General features: G+C 52.8%; 1 protein-coding gene across 1 annotated transcript in view; it reads left to right on the forward strand.

The window, feature by feature from the left end:
• The window catches only part of LOC133359465 (coxsackievirus and adenovirus receptor homolog), a 30,895-nt gene extending 13,800 nt beyond the window's left edge, over positions 1-17,095 (forward strand). Inside the window, exons 2-8 of the mRNA XM_061577882.1 lie at positions 399-565; positions 4,257-4,461; positions 5,687-5,848; positions 9,400-9,522; positions 11,038-11,179; positions 14,761-14,965; positions 16,730-17,095. Of these exons, the coding sequence (XP_061433866.1) occupies positions 399-565; positions 4,257-4,461; positions 5,687-5,848; positions 9,400-9,522; positions 11,038-11,179; positions 14,761-14,965; positions 16,730-17,095 (1,370 nt within the window). The remainder of the gene's footprint in view (positions 1-398; positions 566-4,256; positions 4,462-5,686; positions 5,849-9,399; positions 9,523-11,037; positions 11,180-14,760; positions 14,966-16,729) is intronic.
• Position 17,096: the final 1 nt, after the last annotated feature.

Below are 17,096 nucleotides of genomic sequence, written 5' to 3' on the forward strand. Positions count from 1 at the left end.
TTGAGTGAGCGAGTGAGAGAGAGTGTGTGTGAGTGTGATTGATTGATTGAGCGAGCGAGCGTGAGAGTGAGTGTGTGTGAGTGTGTGATTGATTGAGTGAGTGTGTGTGAGTGTGATTGAGTGAGCGAGTGAGAGAAAGTATGTGTGAGTGTGTGATTGATTGAGGGAGTGTGTGTGAGTGTGATTGAGTGTGTGATTGATTGAGAGAGCGAGTGTGAGTGTGATTGATTGAGCGAGCGAGCATGAGAGAGCGTGTGAGCGTGTGTGAGTGTGATTGATTGATTGAGTGAGCGAGTGAGAGAGAGTGTGTGTGAGTGTGTGCACACGTACGCCCCTCGCCCCCCCCAACAGTCCGTTAATCCTCTCCCGCTTGTGTCCGTGCGTCGTCTGTGTTGTAGGCACGTCCCTGGCGCTCACAATCACGTCGACGGGCGGCGAGGTGATCCAGAAGCTGCAGGGAGCCTCCGTGTCCCTGGCCTGCGCCTTCTCCGTCACGGCCCAAGACGTCGGAGTCCTGGACATCGAGTGGATTTTTGTGCCATCCGACAAAAAGCCGGGCATCATGGTACTATGGAGGGAGAGGAACAACAGGCCGCAGGCAGAGAGGCGTAAACCCCCGCCGGTGGTCATGGACGGGCACTATAAATCGGCCCCTGGCATTCACAAATGTCACGCAAATTTTGGTTTTGTTTCATTTGACCAGGCGTATAGGGGGGGACCCCCACTGAGATGATACGTAGCTCCTGTTTAGAAGCGACCTGGTCGTCACAAATGATAGCTCGCTCTGTCTCTCTCTCTGTTTCTCTTTCTCTGTCTCTCTTTCTCTGTTTCATATTGAATTCGCCTCCAGTGCATTTGCTGCTGGCGGCAATAAAAGTTGTTTAAAAGTCAAAGTCTGTCTCTGTCTGTCTTTCTCTGTCTGTCTCTCTATTTGTTTTGTCTGTCTCTCTGTCTCTTTTTCTCCTTGTCTTTGTCTCTTTCTTTCTCTGTCTTTCTCTCTTTGTCTTCTCTCTCCGTCTCTCTTTCTCTGTCTCGATTTCTTTGTCTCTGTTTCGCTGTCCCTCTCTCGGTCTCTGTCATGAGGTCCATGCAATTCAACTCTATCTCTCTCATATCCTTGGTTCTTTCGGTCAAGTCGCGTAGATAGAAGGCAAAAATCTCAATTGAAAGCAAAAAACCCACTTGATTTTTGTTTTCTATCTACGCGACTTTACCGAAAGAACCAAGAATATGAATTCCTGCAGTAGTGAAAGCTTTAAATCTAAATCTCTCTCTCTTTTTGAACTGCAGGTTACCAGGTAAAGACCACGGAGCCATATCTAAGCCCATTTTCAGAAGTGTCCCTGGCCATCACAGATGATGGCAGCTCAACAAAGTGGCTGATATCACCATCACCTGGACATTTAGAGCAGCAGCAAAATCACTTTGAACACGTGACGTTTATTCTAAATGTGGAGGGGAAAACCGGAGGACCCGGGGAAAAATCCACACAGTGACCACCGCGGGGTAAGAGAGAGGCGCAGACTCCAAATATATGGCAGGCGTCAGGGTCGGGATCGAACCCACGACCTCCTGTATACCAGGCGAAGGAGTTAACATCTCCTCGCCATCGTGATGATGATGATGAGAGAGAGATGCTCAGACTCATATACAGCTGGCGTCGGGATCGAACCCATGGCCTCCTGTATATCAGGCGAGGGAGTTAACATCTAACCACCTTGATAATGATGAGAGAGATAGAGACGTGCAGACTCCAAATACAGTGATCCCTCGTTTATCGTGGTTAATGGGGACCGGAACCCCTCGCGATAGGTGAAAATCTGCGAAGTAGGATTGGCCCCAAGGAATTTCCGTATATGTGTGTGTGGGTACCAGAATGTTTAAAATATGTATATTTATACTTTATATATATATTTTACTTAAATCTATTTAATTATAAAACCTTAATATTATACATTCACTCTATCTCATACGATACGTATTATGGTGTTCTACACTCACCAATGACAGTAGTATCTTAAGACTTGACTCATGTAATGACGACGACGACGATGACAATGACGACGATGACAGACCTGTGCAGTTCGATGAATGTGATGATGAATGATGATGATGGTGTTACTGCACAGGTATTATGAGGCATTTAAATCAGTTCGAAAAATCCGCGATGCACTGAGGCCGCGAAACTTGAACCGCGAAGTGGCGAGGGATTACTGTATACAGCAGCAGCCATAGTCAGGGGTCGGGATCGAACCCACGACCTCTTGTATACCAGGCGAGGGAGTTAACATCTCCTAGCCACCGTGGCGTCCTGATACTCATGGCTGTCCTCTTTGGGCCCGTTTGGAGCTGCTGGGTTTTTTCGGACCAGCAAGGAAATGAGAATCTTTGGGTGCTGCCAAATAGCTGGGAGACTCAATGGCAACTTAGAGAGCGTAAGATAAGCAATGAAGCATACACATTTATCTTACCTATATTAGTCATTTTATGTCTGTTTGTGTGTCTGCGTGTATGTCTGTCTGCCTGCACGGGTACCTTGAGACGTCTTTAACTGACAAACTGTGGGGTTTACGTATCGAAAAAGTACACGGATACCACGCCGTATGCCCCGGGACGAAAAAGCGCTGTTCGTATTTCACATCTGTCAACATGAAAGTAGGCAAATTTACAATTTAGTACTATAAATTATTATATTACTACGCTGAGCACGCGTCTGCGCATGCGTGAGAAAGCTGACCTGTGGTTGCCGCTAGCAACGCACACACGTGATCGGTGGGGGGAGGGGGGAATTCTCATTCGCGTTAAAGTTGCAAAAAAAATAGACAACGCTGAGGTAAATTCTTCTAAGTGTGATATCGTCTAATCCCCCCCCCCCCACCCCAATGTGTGCACTTACTACTCTAGGGTCAGTAAATACTTCTATTATAGCCCTTAGATACTATTACTGTATCGCAGGCGGGGGATGGTGAGGGGGGGGGGGTAGCAGCCCAGCCCCAGCCTGCAAAGGTGCCACCTCGGCCGGCTGGGCAATCTAGGCAAGGCCAGGGGCTCTGCACGGGACTAGGCCCTACCACTACACTGTGAAGTTAGTACTATTATAGAGTTAGTGTAGCTACTACAGCCAGTACACGCTGCTATAGAGTTAGTATAGCTACTACTACAGCCAGTACACACTGCTATAGAGTTAGTATAGCTACTACTACAGCCAGTACACACTATTATAGAGTTAGTATAGCTACTACTATGGCCAGTACACACTGCTGTAGAGTTAGTATAGCTACTACTACAGCCAGTACACGCTGCTATAGAGTTAGTATAGCTACTAATACAGCCAGTACACACTGCTATAGAGTTAGTATAGCTACTACTACAGCCAGTACACACTGCTATAGAGTTAATGTAGCTACTACTACAGCCAGTACATACTGCTATAGAGTTAATGTAGCTACTACTACAGCCAGTACACACTGCTATAGAGTTCATCTTCTTGGTTCTTTCGGTAAAGTCACGTAGAAGGGAAGTAATAAAATAATAAAAATAAAACATAATAAAATAATTCTCACGACGTTTCGGCCACAACGCAAGCAGCCGTCCTCAGGTGACAACGCAAGCAGCCGTCCTCATTCAGACGCTGTCTCCCCGACAGACCTGGTCTTCACCTGAGGACGGCTGCTTTTGTTGTGGCCGAAACGTCGTGAGAATTATTTTATTATGTTTTATTTTTATTATTTTATTACTTCCCTTCTACGTGACTTTACCAAAAGAACCAAGAAGATGAATCCCTGCAGTCACGAAAGCCTTAAATCGAAATTTGCTATCGAGTTAGTATAGCTACTACTACAGCCAGTACACACTGCTATAGAGTTAGTATAGCTACTACTACAGCCAGTACACACTGCTATAGAGTTAGTATAGCTACTACTACAGCCAGTACACACTTTTTGGCATCATCTGGTCCAACACCATGTGAGACTAGGCTCTAAGGAAAGCTGTCTTGGGTGTGGACCAATCAACTTCAAGGATAGTGCATACATTATCAGAGTTATGTTTTTTGTTTGCATTACGACCGCAGGTATTGTGGTCTATGCAAACATGACTCCTTGTAAAAAAAGGTGTCAGTTTTGTTGCCAGATAGAAGGGTAAAAAAAACAATTATCATGTTGTGTAGTTGTTGTGTTGTTGTTGTGTTCAGTGTTAACCGCTCTCGCCCCCTGACTGTATGGCCGGTTCATCCCCCCCCCCCCCCCCCCAATCAGTTCGCCACTTACACGGGGAGCCGCACGTACACCGACACATCGCCGGCGCACCGCGGCCGCGTCCGGTTCACGCTCGCCGATCCGTCGACGGGTGACGCCTCCGTGGAGCTGTCCCAGCTCGGCACCCACGACACCGGCACCTTCCTGTGCAAAGTGAAGCAGATGCCCGGCACCGCCAGCCGCACCATCGCGCTTACCGTCATGGGTGAGATGTGGTGTGGGAGAGGGGGGTTAAGGGGGGGGGGGGGTGGGAGAGGGGGGTTAAGGGGAAGGTGGGGTGGAGATGGTGGTGGGAAGGAGGTGGTGCTCTGTGGGGTGAGTGAGTGACACGGGTTCGAGAAGAGATTACGTGATGGGTGGGTGAGTGGGTGAGTGACACGGGCTGGAGAAGAGATTGACTGATTGGTGGGTGAGTATGTAGGTGAGTCGGTGGGTAGGTGCGTGGGTGGGTGAGTGAATGAGTGGATGGATGAGTGGCACGGGCTAAAGATGAGCCGGACTGATAGTTGAGTGGGTGAGTGGCACGGGCGAGAAAAGAAATGGAATGATAGGTGAGTGGGTGAGTGAGTGAGTGAGTGACACGGGCTAGAGAAGAGATTATGTGATGGGTGAGTGGGTGGGTGGGTGGGTGGGTGAGTGAGTGGCACAGGCTAGAGAAGAGATGGACTGATTGGTGGGTGAGTATGTAGGTGAGTCGGTGGGTAGGTGCATGGGTGGGTGAATGAATGAGTGGATGGATGAGTGGCACGGGCTAGAGATGAGCTGGACTGATAGGTGAGTGAGCGAGTGAGTGGTATGGGCTAGAGAAGAGATGAACTGATAGGTGAGTGGGTGGGTGAGTGGCATGGGCTAGAAAAGAGATGGATTAATTGGTGAGTGGGTGAGTGAGTGAGTGAAATGGGCTGGAGAAGAGATGGACTTGATGGGTGAGTGAGTGGCACGGTAAGTGGGTGTGTTGAGGTGATTGAGTGGGTGGGAGAGTGAGCCTGGCCTGGCACGGGTGCCGCGGTGATGTCACCGTCACTTAGTGGTGAACGGCGTGTATTGGTAGTTTCGGTGTTGGTATTGAGATAGTGAGTGGCACGGGCTGGAGAAGAATTGTCATGTTCTACTCATTGTGACGTTCTGTGTATTGCAACTTTTATCATTGCGACATTCCACATTGCGATGTTCTTCATTGCGACGCTCCACATTGCAACGTTCCTCATTGCGTCGTTCCTCATTTCGACATTCCACGTTAGCGTCGTTCCTCATTGTGACGTTCCTCATTGCGATGTTCTTCATTGCGAGATTCCTCATTGCGACGTTCCTCATTGCGACGTTCCGCATTGTGACTTTCTTCATTGCGACGTTCCTCATTGCGACGTTCCTAATTGCGACATTCCTCATTGCGACGTTCCTCATTGCGACTTTCCACATTGCTTGACCAGCGGTCCCGAGTGCCACGCGCTGCTCCATTAAGAGCGGCTCGCCGGCTGTGGGGGAGGATCTGGTGCTCGGCTGCGTCAGCACCGAGGGCACCGCCCCCATCACCTACACCTGGACCTACACGGGAGGCATCGGCGGCAGCATGCCGTCCACGGCCAAGCAAGGTCCGTGTCTCTGTATGAATGCCGTGCACGTGTGTGTGTGTAGTGTGTGTGTAGTGTGTGTGTAGTGTGTGTGTAGTGTGTGTGGTGGTGGTGTTGGTGCTGTATGTGTGTGTAGTGTGCATGCGTGTGGTGATGGTGGTGGTGCTGTGTGTGGTGGTGGTGGTGCTGTGTGTGGTGGTGGTGCTGTGTGTAGTGGTGGTGCTGCGTTTGTGGTGGTGCTGTGTGTGGTGGTGGTGGTGAGTGAGTGCTAGTGGTGGTAAGTAAGTTTGACAGTCAGTGTGTGTGTGTGTGAAGGTAGGTGGGTCATGTAGCCCACATGCCCAGCCACCGCATGCCTAAACAGCTTTTGTTCGGCCAGATAGAGGGGGCTAAACGGGCACGGCACGGGCTAGATACGAGATGGAGCTGATGTGGTACAAGAGGATGTGGAGCTGAGTGGACTTACCGATGGCTGATACCAGCGGTGTCAAGATCGGCCTCTGTGGAGGAGGCTCGTGAAGGACGCTGCAACAACAACAGAGGGCAGAGGAGCGACGCTCACAACAACGAGCGGAGCGCCGGGTGGCTAAAGCACAGCTAGTTGGCACAGTATTGGGCACAGGAGGTACATCAGCCACTCATCTCAGTCAGTCGACCCGTGGCACCTGCTGGATCTGTCCCGTGACCTCCTGCCAGCGGGCGTTCATCATCTCACGTGGCCTCAACGTGCACATGGCCTGGCACAAGCGCAGTTACCACCACCTAGTGGCGAATGACGGTTGTTGTTGTTTATAGCGCACTGGGCACGTTTGTCTTTGTAGTGCGCTTGTGTGTGTCTGTCGTGGGGAGTTGGTGGTGTAGCAGTGAGCGCTTCGCTGCGAACCTGGTGATCCATTACTCTTAGGTTTTTTCGGTAAAGTCACGTAGGTAAAAATAAATAAATTATATTCACTAATTCATAAATAAGAAAAATAATAGAAATAATGAAAGTGATTTATTATTTTATTTCTATTATTATTTCAATTATTTAAAAAAAATTATTATTTATTTTCATTATGTATTGTGACTTGACCGAAAAAACCTAAGAGTATGAATCCTTGCAGTCACGAAAGCTTCAAAACTGGTGATCCGAGTTCGATTCCTGCTCACGGCCAACACCGGTGACGATTATCTGAACCGGTCCTAAGCCTCCCCTAAGTCGACTCGGCCTCAAATGAGTTACCTGGTGCGGTCGTGGTGATGGTGGTGGTGGTGTATAGTAAACATCGCCACCCGGGAGACAAAGTCGGCTCGGCATGCTTCTGCTGCTGCTCGCTAACAGCACTTACCCCAACAGTCTGTTGTTGTCTTCGTGTGGCCTGGTCAAGGCCTATTATATGGTCAACAGGCCAGGGCTCTGGGTTGTTTTTCATGATTGTGGGGTCGCTGACCCTTTGCTGCTCACAATCATGAGTCGCTGCGGTGGCGAGGAGATGTGAACTCCCTCGCCTGGTATACAGGAGGTTGTTGGTTCCATTCCGACCCTGAAGCCTGCTGTATGTTTGGAGGTTGCGTTGTCTGTCTCTCTCTCATCATCACGGTGGCTAGGAGATGTGAACTCCCTCACCTGGTATACAGGAGGTTGTTGGTTCATTCCGACCCTGAAGCCTGCTGTATGTTTGGAGGTTGCGGTGTCTCTCTCTCTCTCTCTCATCATCATCACGGTGGCTAGGAGATGTGAACTCCCTCACCTGGTATACAGGAGGTTGTTGGTTCCATTCCGACCCTGAAGCCTGCTGTATGTTTAGAGTTTGCGGTGTCTCTCTCTCATCATCATCATCATGGTGGCTAGGAGATGTGAACTCCCTCGCCTGGTATACAGGAGGTTGTTGGTTCATTCCGACCCTGAAGCCTGCTGCATGTTTGGAGTTTGCGGTGTCTCTCTCTCTCTCCCCGTGGTCGCGTGGATTTTTCTCCGGGTCCTCCTCCCTCCACGTTTAGAATCAACTTCACGTGTTCAGAGTATTTGGCTGCTGCTGTAATTGTCCACGTGATGGATGACAAACAGCCGCTTGGTTGAGCTGCCATCGTTCTGATCGCCAGGTCGCTTCTGAAGAAGCGCTACACAGCTTTCTATCATGTGCATCCACAGTGACTTGCGCACAAACACGTCAACGCCCACGAGTACCCCGTGCCCTCTTTTAGCCCCGCCCCCCCTCCCGATACGTTCCATTCATTGGCTACCACATTCTGATAAGCTCCTCCCCCCCTATCCTCCCCCCTTAACTGGTACTTAAGAATTTGCATCTTGAATCCCTCCCTCACTTGATGCAGCAAATCTTGCTGTGACGGTCCCACCTGATGACGGAGACTTGTGTTGCCTCCGAAACGTCGTGATTTTATTGTTTTATTTTTATTAATTTTAATTTCATTTTTTACCTACATGGTGACTTTACCGAAAGAACTAAGAGTATAGCTACACAGCACATTGCGGCCTTAACTGGCATAATACAAAATGGTTTAGTTTATGTATGTCACTGTATCTATGTCGGGCTCTATGCACCTGTAGTGAGTACAACTAAATTTCGATTTAAAGCTTTCATGACTGCAGGGATTCATCTTCTTGGTTCTTTCGGTAAAGTCGTCACGTAGAACGGAAATAATAAAATAATAAAATTAAAACATAATAAGATACCATTCTCACGACGTTTCGGCCACAACGCAATCAGCCGGGTAAAGCAGCCCTTTATCCCGGAGCCCCCTACACCCCTAACCACTCACTCTCCTGGCTCCCCGCGAAGACCCCGTCCATGTCACAGGGCTCCCCTCAAATACCCCGGGGGGCATGACGTCACTTTACCTTGACGGCATTCCCCCCCGAGGCGAGTGTGACCTGACGTCAGCACTCCACTCCTCAAGGCACGAGTGTAATGAAGGTCGTGGAAGCAACTTCTGGAATCCGGTCTTTATTTGTCTTTCGTTCACAACACTCCCATCTTACTCCTTCACGCTGCTGACAGACAGCGTGAGAGAGAGAGAGACACGCGCGGCCACGTGGCAGCCTGGACCCCGCTCCAGCGTGGCCTCTCCTTTCCGCTCGTTCCAGATCTGACCACGTGTTGTCCGTCTCGACCCCTTTTAATACCAGGGTCACGTGGTACCTTTCCACCAATCCTGGTTAACCTCCATGGAATCTTCTAGACTCCATCGTACGTTCCCAGGACCGCGCCCCTGACTCGTCCCCCCATTGGCTGTGGCTAAAGCCAGCAGATCCAATCCTCTACTTACAGATGTCACCTTCCCATTACGTCAAGGCCACGCCCCTAGACTTCCCCCCATTGGCTATGGGCCAAGACCGGTAGAGCCAATCGTCGTAACGAGGTGTGATCCATCAACCACCCGGATATATGCTCACATTACATATGTATAAGAAAGATTAGTTGAGTTTAGACTGTGATATCAAACTGAACTCATTGTCATTATAATAACGTCACGGTACATAATGTGCATACAATGCTGCTCGCTAAGCAGGCAACGTTTTTATTTGTTAATTTAACCCCCCCCTCCTCTCACCCCCTCCGTACGCATTACAGAAATGGAAGTGGGCACGCTGGCGCTGAAGAACGCGACTCTGGCGTACGCGGGGACGTACCGCTGCACGGCCACCAACACAGTGGGGACAGACTCCTGCGAGCAGCAGCTCCACATCGCACAGCGTGAGGACTCGCTCTACCCTCACCGTTGTCCCACCACTCCCCACCCAGTTGTTTCACTCGCCCCACCCTACCCACCCTACCCACCCTACCCACCCCACCCACCCTACCCACCCCACCCACCCCCCACCCCAACCAACTGCCACAACCCCCACCTGCCCCCCCACCCCAACCAACTGCCACAACCCCCACCTGCTCCCCCCCCACCCCAACCAACTGCCACAACCCCCACCTGCCCCCCACCCCAACCAACTGCCACAACCCCCACCTGCTCCCCCCCCCACCCCAACCAACTGCCACGACCCCCACCTGCTCCCACCCCAACCAACTGCCACAACCCCCACCTGCCCCCCCCCACCCCAACCAACTGCCACAACCCCCACCTGCTCCCCCCCCACCCCAACCAACTGCCACAACCCCCACCTGCTCCCTCCCCCCACCCCAACCAACTGCCACAACTCCCACCTGCCCCCCCACCCCAACCAACTGCCACAACCCCCACCTGCCCCACCCCAACCAACTGCCACAACCCCCACCTGCTCCCCCCCCCACCCCAACCAACTGCCACAACCCCCACCTGCTCCCCCCCCCCACCCCAACCAACTGCCACAACCCCCACCTGCTCCCCCCCCCACCCCAACCAACTGCCACAACCCCCACCTGCCCCCCCCCACCCCAACCAACTGCCACAACCCCCACCTGCTCCCCCCACCCCAACCAACTGCCACAACCCCCACCTGCCCCCCCCACCCCAACCAACTGCCACAACCCCCACCTGCCCCCACCCCAACCAACTGCCACAACCCCCACCTGCCCCCCCCCACCCCAACCAACTGCCACAACCCCCACCTGCCCCCCCCACCCCAACCAACTGCCACAACTCCCACCTGATCCCCCCCCCACCCCAACCAACTGCCACAACCCCCACCTGATCCCCCCCCCATCCCAACCAACTGCCACTACCCCCACCTGCCCCCCCCCCCCACCCCAACCAACTGCCACAACTCCCACCTGCCCCCCCCACCCCAACCAACTGCCACAACCCCCACCTGCCCCCCTCCCACCCCAACCAACTGCCACAACTCCCACCTGCCCCCCCACCCCAACCAACTGCCACAACTCCCACCTGCCCCCCCACCCCAACCAACTGCCACAACCCCCACCTTGCCTCCCCCCTCACCTGGAGAGAGAGAGAGAGGGAGGGAGGCTCTGAAGCAAGAAGAGAGAATTCTAGATTTGAAGCTTTCGTGACTGCAAGGATTCATACTCTTAGTTCTTTCGGTAAAGTCACGTAGGTAAAAAATTAAATAAAATTAATAAAACAAAAATTAATTGCTTTATTTTTATTAACTATTATTTCATTTTTTAATTTAATAAAAGAAAAATTAATTGCTTTATTTTTATTTATTTTTATTTAATTTTTTACCTACGTGACTTTACCGAAAGAACTAAGAGTAAGAAGAGAGAACTCCGTGTCTCTGACCCCCGGCCTTTGTGACCCCCGGGTCCCCCCCACAGACAAGGAGACGAACGTGGGGTCCTTAGTGGCGGCCATCGTGTGCCCCATCCTCCTCATCGCGCTCGCCATCGCCGTGGTCGTGTGCTGCGTGAGGAGGAGGAACCTCAAGAGGAAGGAAAAGGAGTTGTCGCACGTCATACGGTCAGTCGGGCTGCTGCTGCTGCTGCTTGTGGGAGATGGGGTGGTGGTGGTGGTGGTGGGGGGCAGGGTGGTATCTTTGTTTGTCTGTGTGTGTGAGTCATCTCGGTCATCTCGGTCAGTCGACCCGTGGCACCTGCTGGGTCTGCCCCGTGACCTCCTGCCAGCGGGCGTTGGACACTTCACGTGGCCTCAAGGTGCACTTGGCCTGGCACAAGCGTCGTGGTGACGTCACCGCCACTTAGTGGCGAATGGCGGTTGTTGAGTCAATGTGTGGGGTTTGGCCAGGAGACGTCGTAGACGCCTGTCCCCCCGGGGCCTCTGGCACAAGCTTGTTAATTAAATTTTTCGGTCGTAGTTTAGTGGTAGTTAATTGAAGGTGGAGGGGTTACCAGCCCCTCGCACTCGTCCAGAGCCCCCATTTAGCCGCTGTGGTGGTCAAAGACGCCATGAGAGGAAAGGCCAATTGGAATTGGCCCTCCCCCCCACAGCACTGTCCACGACAGCGTTGCCCATCCGGCACCACGAGGAGGTAGGGGGTTGTTTTACCGGAGCCAGGAGATTGAATCTTTACCCTCGGGGCTCCTCTACGGATGGCCACGTGGAATGTTCGAACGCTCACTACGGAGGAGAGGCTGCCACTCCTTTGTCGGGAGCTGGACCGGTACCGCCTGGATCTCTGTGGAATTCAGGAGGTCCGGTGGACCAGCTCTGGCTCCTGCCACTATGAGGGGTGGACAGTCCTCTACTCGGGGCAGGAGACTGCCAAACAACAGGGAGTGGCTCTTCTTCTGAACAAAAGAATGAAGGGGGCGTGGGAGCGTGGCGGTGAGGTGTGGGAAGCTGTAAGCTGCAGGCTACTTTGGGCTCGCCTTCCCATCAACCAGAGGCGAGGAGTGGTGGTCGTGGTTACTTATGCCCCCACCGAATACGAACATCCATGGAGGGATGCAGGCAAGGCCGATGAGTCAGATGCCTTCTATGACCTCCTGTCACAAGTGCTAGCTAAAGTGGCCCATCGGGATAGAGTCATCCTGTTGGGTGACTTCAATGCCTGACTTGGTCATGATGCTGGCACCTGGTCTGGAGAGATTGGAAGGCATGGGCCAGATCAGCTCAATAACAATGGCAGGAGGCTGCTAGATTTGTGTGAAGCCCATGGGCTTGTAATTACCAACACGCTGTTCCGGCATTGGCGCATCCACACAACATCATGGATGCATGTTGGGTCCAAGCAAGAACATCTGCTGGACTACATAATGATGGAACAGCGGATGCCATTCTTCCACTCCGGTGGTGGGTGTACACCCAGGACCCCATTCAAACCCTTAGTGGCATGGTCTCATCTAGCTGATGAAAGTTGCAAGCGAAAATTTCATCATCGCTTGCGGTTGGCATCGTCCCCCACTCCTCCTGATGTTGAGGGGAAATGGGCGAGGTTTAGGACTGTGGCTCATGCAGCTGCAATGGCTGCTTTGGGTACACGGTCCAGACCTCCCCAGAGACCCCGGCTGACAGAGGAGGTGTTCAAGCTGGCTGAGAAAAAGTGAAAGGCCCACTCTATCGGCTACAGCATCCCACGTCGGAGAATGAGGAGGCTTACCGCAGCCTTGGCTCAGAGGTTTGGAGAGCTGTGAGGCGCTGCAAGGATGGGTGGTGGTCGCTGGTTGCTGAGGAGATGGAGTCTGCCTCAATGGCCCGTGATCACAAATCGCTCTTTAATTCCGTAAAAAAAGTAACCTGCAGCGCCACACCTATTACCATCATTAGGGGAAAGAACGGTGATCCAATCTCCGACCCCCAGGAACAGGTTTGCAGATTTGCTGAGCATTTCTGTGAGGTCCTGGGGGAGAGGAAATCCCTCAGCCTGGAAAACAACTTGGGACAAAGTGGGGATGACCCTGCCGAGGCTGCGGTGCCCCAAATATTGGAAAAAGTCACCCCCTGTGAGTGGCTGACTGAGGTGCCATCTGTTGAGGATGTACTGAAGGTGATCCAGAGTCTGAGACCAGGAAGCAGCTTCGGTTTGGCCGCATAGAGGGGGCTTAACATGCACGACATGGGCTGGAGAAGTGATGGACTGATGCGGTACAGGAGGATGTGGAGCTGAGTGGACTTGCCGACGACCCGTACCAGCGGTGTCAAGATCGGCCTCTGTGGAGGAGGCTCGTGAAGGATGCTGCCACTGGGCAGTTGGAGGCAGTCGCCCTCCAACAACAACGGAGGGCAGAGGAGCGACGCTCACAACAACGAGCGGAGCGCCGGGTAGCTAAAATGAAACAAGTTGGCAGAGTAGGGGGATACGGCTGGTGGTGCATCTACCGGTCATCTCGGTCAGCCAACCCATGGCACCTGATGGGTCTGAGGCTTCGACACTTGACGTGGATTCAAAGTGCACCTGGCCTGGCACAGGCGCTGTGGTGACATCACCCTCACCTAGTGGCAAATGACGGGTACTGGTATTGTTGAGTGGGGAGCGGTCGTGTAACAATTAGTGCGCTTCGCTTGGAATCGGGCGACCCCGAGTTCGATTCCCGCTCGTGACCAACGCCACCAGTGACGATTATCTGAACTGGTCCTGGGCCTCCGCTGGGTCGACTCGGCCTCAACTGAGTTACTTGGTGCTGCTGCTGCTGCGTGTGGTAGTAAACATCGCCCCGCTGGGGGAGAGACAAAGGCGGCCGGGCGTGGTTGCTGGCCACTGCCACCGCCTCGTGTGCGACAGTGCCGGTAGCCTTCACAGTGCCGGTAGCCTTCATTAGGCGCTGCTACTGTTCTAGGCGATTCGAGGGATCTTTGTCCTTGTGTGTCTGTGTGAGTGCCAGGGGTGGTGCTCCAGCTGCTGCTGCTGCTGCTGCTCCTGCTGCTGCTGCTGCTCCAGCTGCTGCTGCTCCAGTTGCTGCTGATCCAGCTGCTCCAGCTGCTGCTGCTCCAGCTGCTGCTGATCCAGCTGCTCCAGCTGCTGCTGCTCCACCTGCTGCTGCTCCAGCTGCCTCAGCTGCTGCTGCTCCAGCTGCTGCTGTAGCTGCTGCTGCTGCTGCCGCTGCTGCTGCTCCTGCTGCTGCTGCTCCTCTTGCTGCTGCTGCTCCTGCAGCTGCTGCTCCTGCTGCTGCAGCTGCTGCTGCTCCAGCTGCTGCTGCTGCTGCTGCTCCAGCTGCTGCTGCTGCTGCTGCTGCCGCTGCTGCTGCTCCAGCTGCTGCTGCTGCTGCTGCTCCAGCTGCTGCTGCTGCTGCTGCTCCAGCTGCTGCTGCTGCTGCTGCTGCCGCTGCTGCTGCTCCTGCTGCTGCTGCTCCTGCTGCTGCTGCTCCTGCTGCTGCTGCTGCTGCTGCTCCAGCTGCTGCTGCTGCTGCTGCTCCTCTTGCTGCTGCTGCTCCTGCTGCTGCAGCTGCTGCTGCTCTTACTGCTCGCTACCAAACAGCACTTGCCCCCCTTCCCGTGCCCGCACGCGTGGCGTGAGCTTCACGAGTAACCTTTGTCTGTATCTGTGTGCGTGCATGTATGTGTGTGTGCGTGCGTCTGTGTGTGTGTGTGTCTGTGTGCGTGTGTCTGTGTGTCTGTGTGCTCCACGCTCCCCCATCGTCTAGGATGGACGAGTCTCCTCCGCCCCCGTCATCGCGCTCCCAGTCGCGCTCCTCGCGACCCCTGACCTCCCAGGCCGGCTCCTCGCGACCCCTGACCTCCCACGCCGGCTCGTCGCGACCCCTGTCCTCCCAGGGGGGAGTGGCGTCACGTGCCGGGGGCGGCCCGCCCAGTTTGTTCGGGGGCGGGAAAACTCCATCGCAGCTCCAGGTGAGGCTGCGGGTTTGAGTTGAGGGGGTGGAGGGGGGGGGGGGTGGAGGGGGGGGGGTGGAGGGGGGGGTAGCGAGGGGGGGTGGCGATGCGACGCATCCACCCCCCCCTCCACCCCCCCTCCACCCCCCCTCCACCCGCCCCCTCCACCTACAGGGTCTGTCCCGTGACCTCCTCCTCCTGCACCTAGCCTGGCACAGCAGTCAACCCCATGGCACCTGCTGTGTCTGTCCCGTGACCTCCTTCTGCACCGAGCCTGGCACAGCAGTCAACTCATGGCACCAGCAGGGTCTGACCCATATAGATACATCGAGACCCATAGACTCAAACTATTTTGTATTACACCAGCTAAGGCCGCACTGAGCCGTGTAACTCTTATTCCGAAGCGACCAGGCGACCAGAATGATGGCAGCTCAACCAAGCCAGGGTCCTTATGATCCATCACGTGGACAATTACAGCAGCAGCCAAATAGTGTGAATGCGCAATGCTGATTATTCTAAATGCGGAGGGGAAAAACCGAAAGGACCCGGAGAAAAATCCAAGCAGTGACCACCACTCCAAATATACAGCAGCAGCAGCAGATGTTGTCAGGGTCCAGGATAGAACTGGCGACCTCCTGCATATCAGGCGAGGTAGTTAACATCTCATCACAGGGAGATAGAGAGAGAGACGCAGAAGAGGGGAGAGAATTCGAAAAGGCTGAATAAGTGTGGAGGTTTCTTTTATACTCTTAGGTTTTTTCGGTAAAGTCACATAGGTAAAAAATTTATAAAATCAAATAATAATAAATGAAAATAATTGATACAGTAAATTTAGCTGTGACGGTCCCACCTGAAGACTTGTGTTGCCTCCGAAACGTCGTGATTTAATTGATTTATTTCATTTATTATTATTTTATTTTATTATTTTTTTACCTACGTGACTTTACCGAAAACACCTAAGAGTATGAATCCTTGCAGTCACGAAAGCTTCAAATCTAGAATGAGGTTTCTTTTGTTGTTCTTCCTGGTTCTTTCGGTAAAGTCACGTAGAAGGGAAATAATAAAATAATAAAAATAAAACATAATAAAATACAATTCTCACGACGTTTCTGGCACAACGCAAGCAGCCGTCCTCAGGTGAAGAACAGGTCTGTCGGATAGACAGCGTCTGAATGAACACCACCAGGCTTGGCAGCGTATATTTAAGCTGGGTTAGGGGAGGAAGGGCACCTTGACAAAGGAATTTGCATATCAACAGAGGAATTTAGCATATTTATGGGAAATGCAGATATGAGATTAGTCACTACTTGTGGAATGCGTAGGAGGTGGGGGGGGGGGGGGGTCTCAAAGTCATATTATGCCCGTGCATTATGTAGGATTAGCAGCAACAAAGGGAGGGGGTAGGGTTAGCAGTAATAAAGGGAAGGCATTTTAATAGTAAGGAGCTGCAGCAGTATTTTATTATGTTTTATTTTTATTATTTTATTATGTTTTATTTTATTATGTTTTATTATGTTTTATTTTATTATGTTTTATGTTTTATTATGTTAAATTTTTTATTATTTTATTATATTAAATTTTTTATTATTTTATTATTTCCCTTCTACGTGACGACTTTACCGAAAGAACCAAGAAGATGAATCCCTGCAGTCACGAAAGCAGCTTAAAATCGAAATTTTTTTGTTGTTGTCGAGACTTTTGCAGGAGCTCTCAAACACACCACGTGTCCTCTCTCTCTCACCCTCCTCCTCCTACCCCCGCCTTCCCCCCCCCCAAATCCAGCCCACCTTTGTCTCCCCGCCGCCCCAGTACGACACGGTGCCGCAACCTTCCTCCTCCTCCGCCTCCTCCATGGTCTCCTCGCTGCGTGCGGCCCCCCTGGACTCCGCGCTCCATGTCGGGGCGGGGACCACCCCGGCCGGCGGTGTTCCGGTCTACGCCACCGTCACCCACCAGCCCCAGCGTGGCGGCGGTGGTGGTGGCGCCCCCCCTCCCGGCTCGCAGCGTCCGTTCGTCCGCCTGGACGAGGAGGTGGAGCCCGATGACGAAGAGGAGGTGGACGAGGAGGACATGGCGATGATCATCGCCGACGGGATGGATCCCCTAGACCACCACCACCCTCCCAAGCAGAGGGGTTACCTCGTTTAGA

Source organism: Lethenteron reissneri, chromosome 65 (genome assembly GCF_015708825.2).
Source record: "Lethenteron reissneri isolate LAM-NWPU_2019-01 chromosome 65, ASM1570882v1, whole genome shotgun sequence".
NCBI lineage: Eukaryota > Metazoa > Chordata > Hyperoartia > Petromyzontiformes > Petromyzontidae > Lethenteron > Lethenteron reissneri.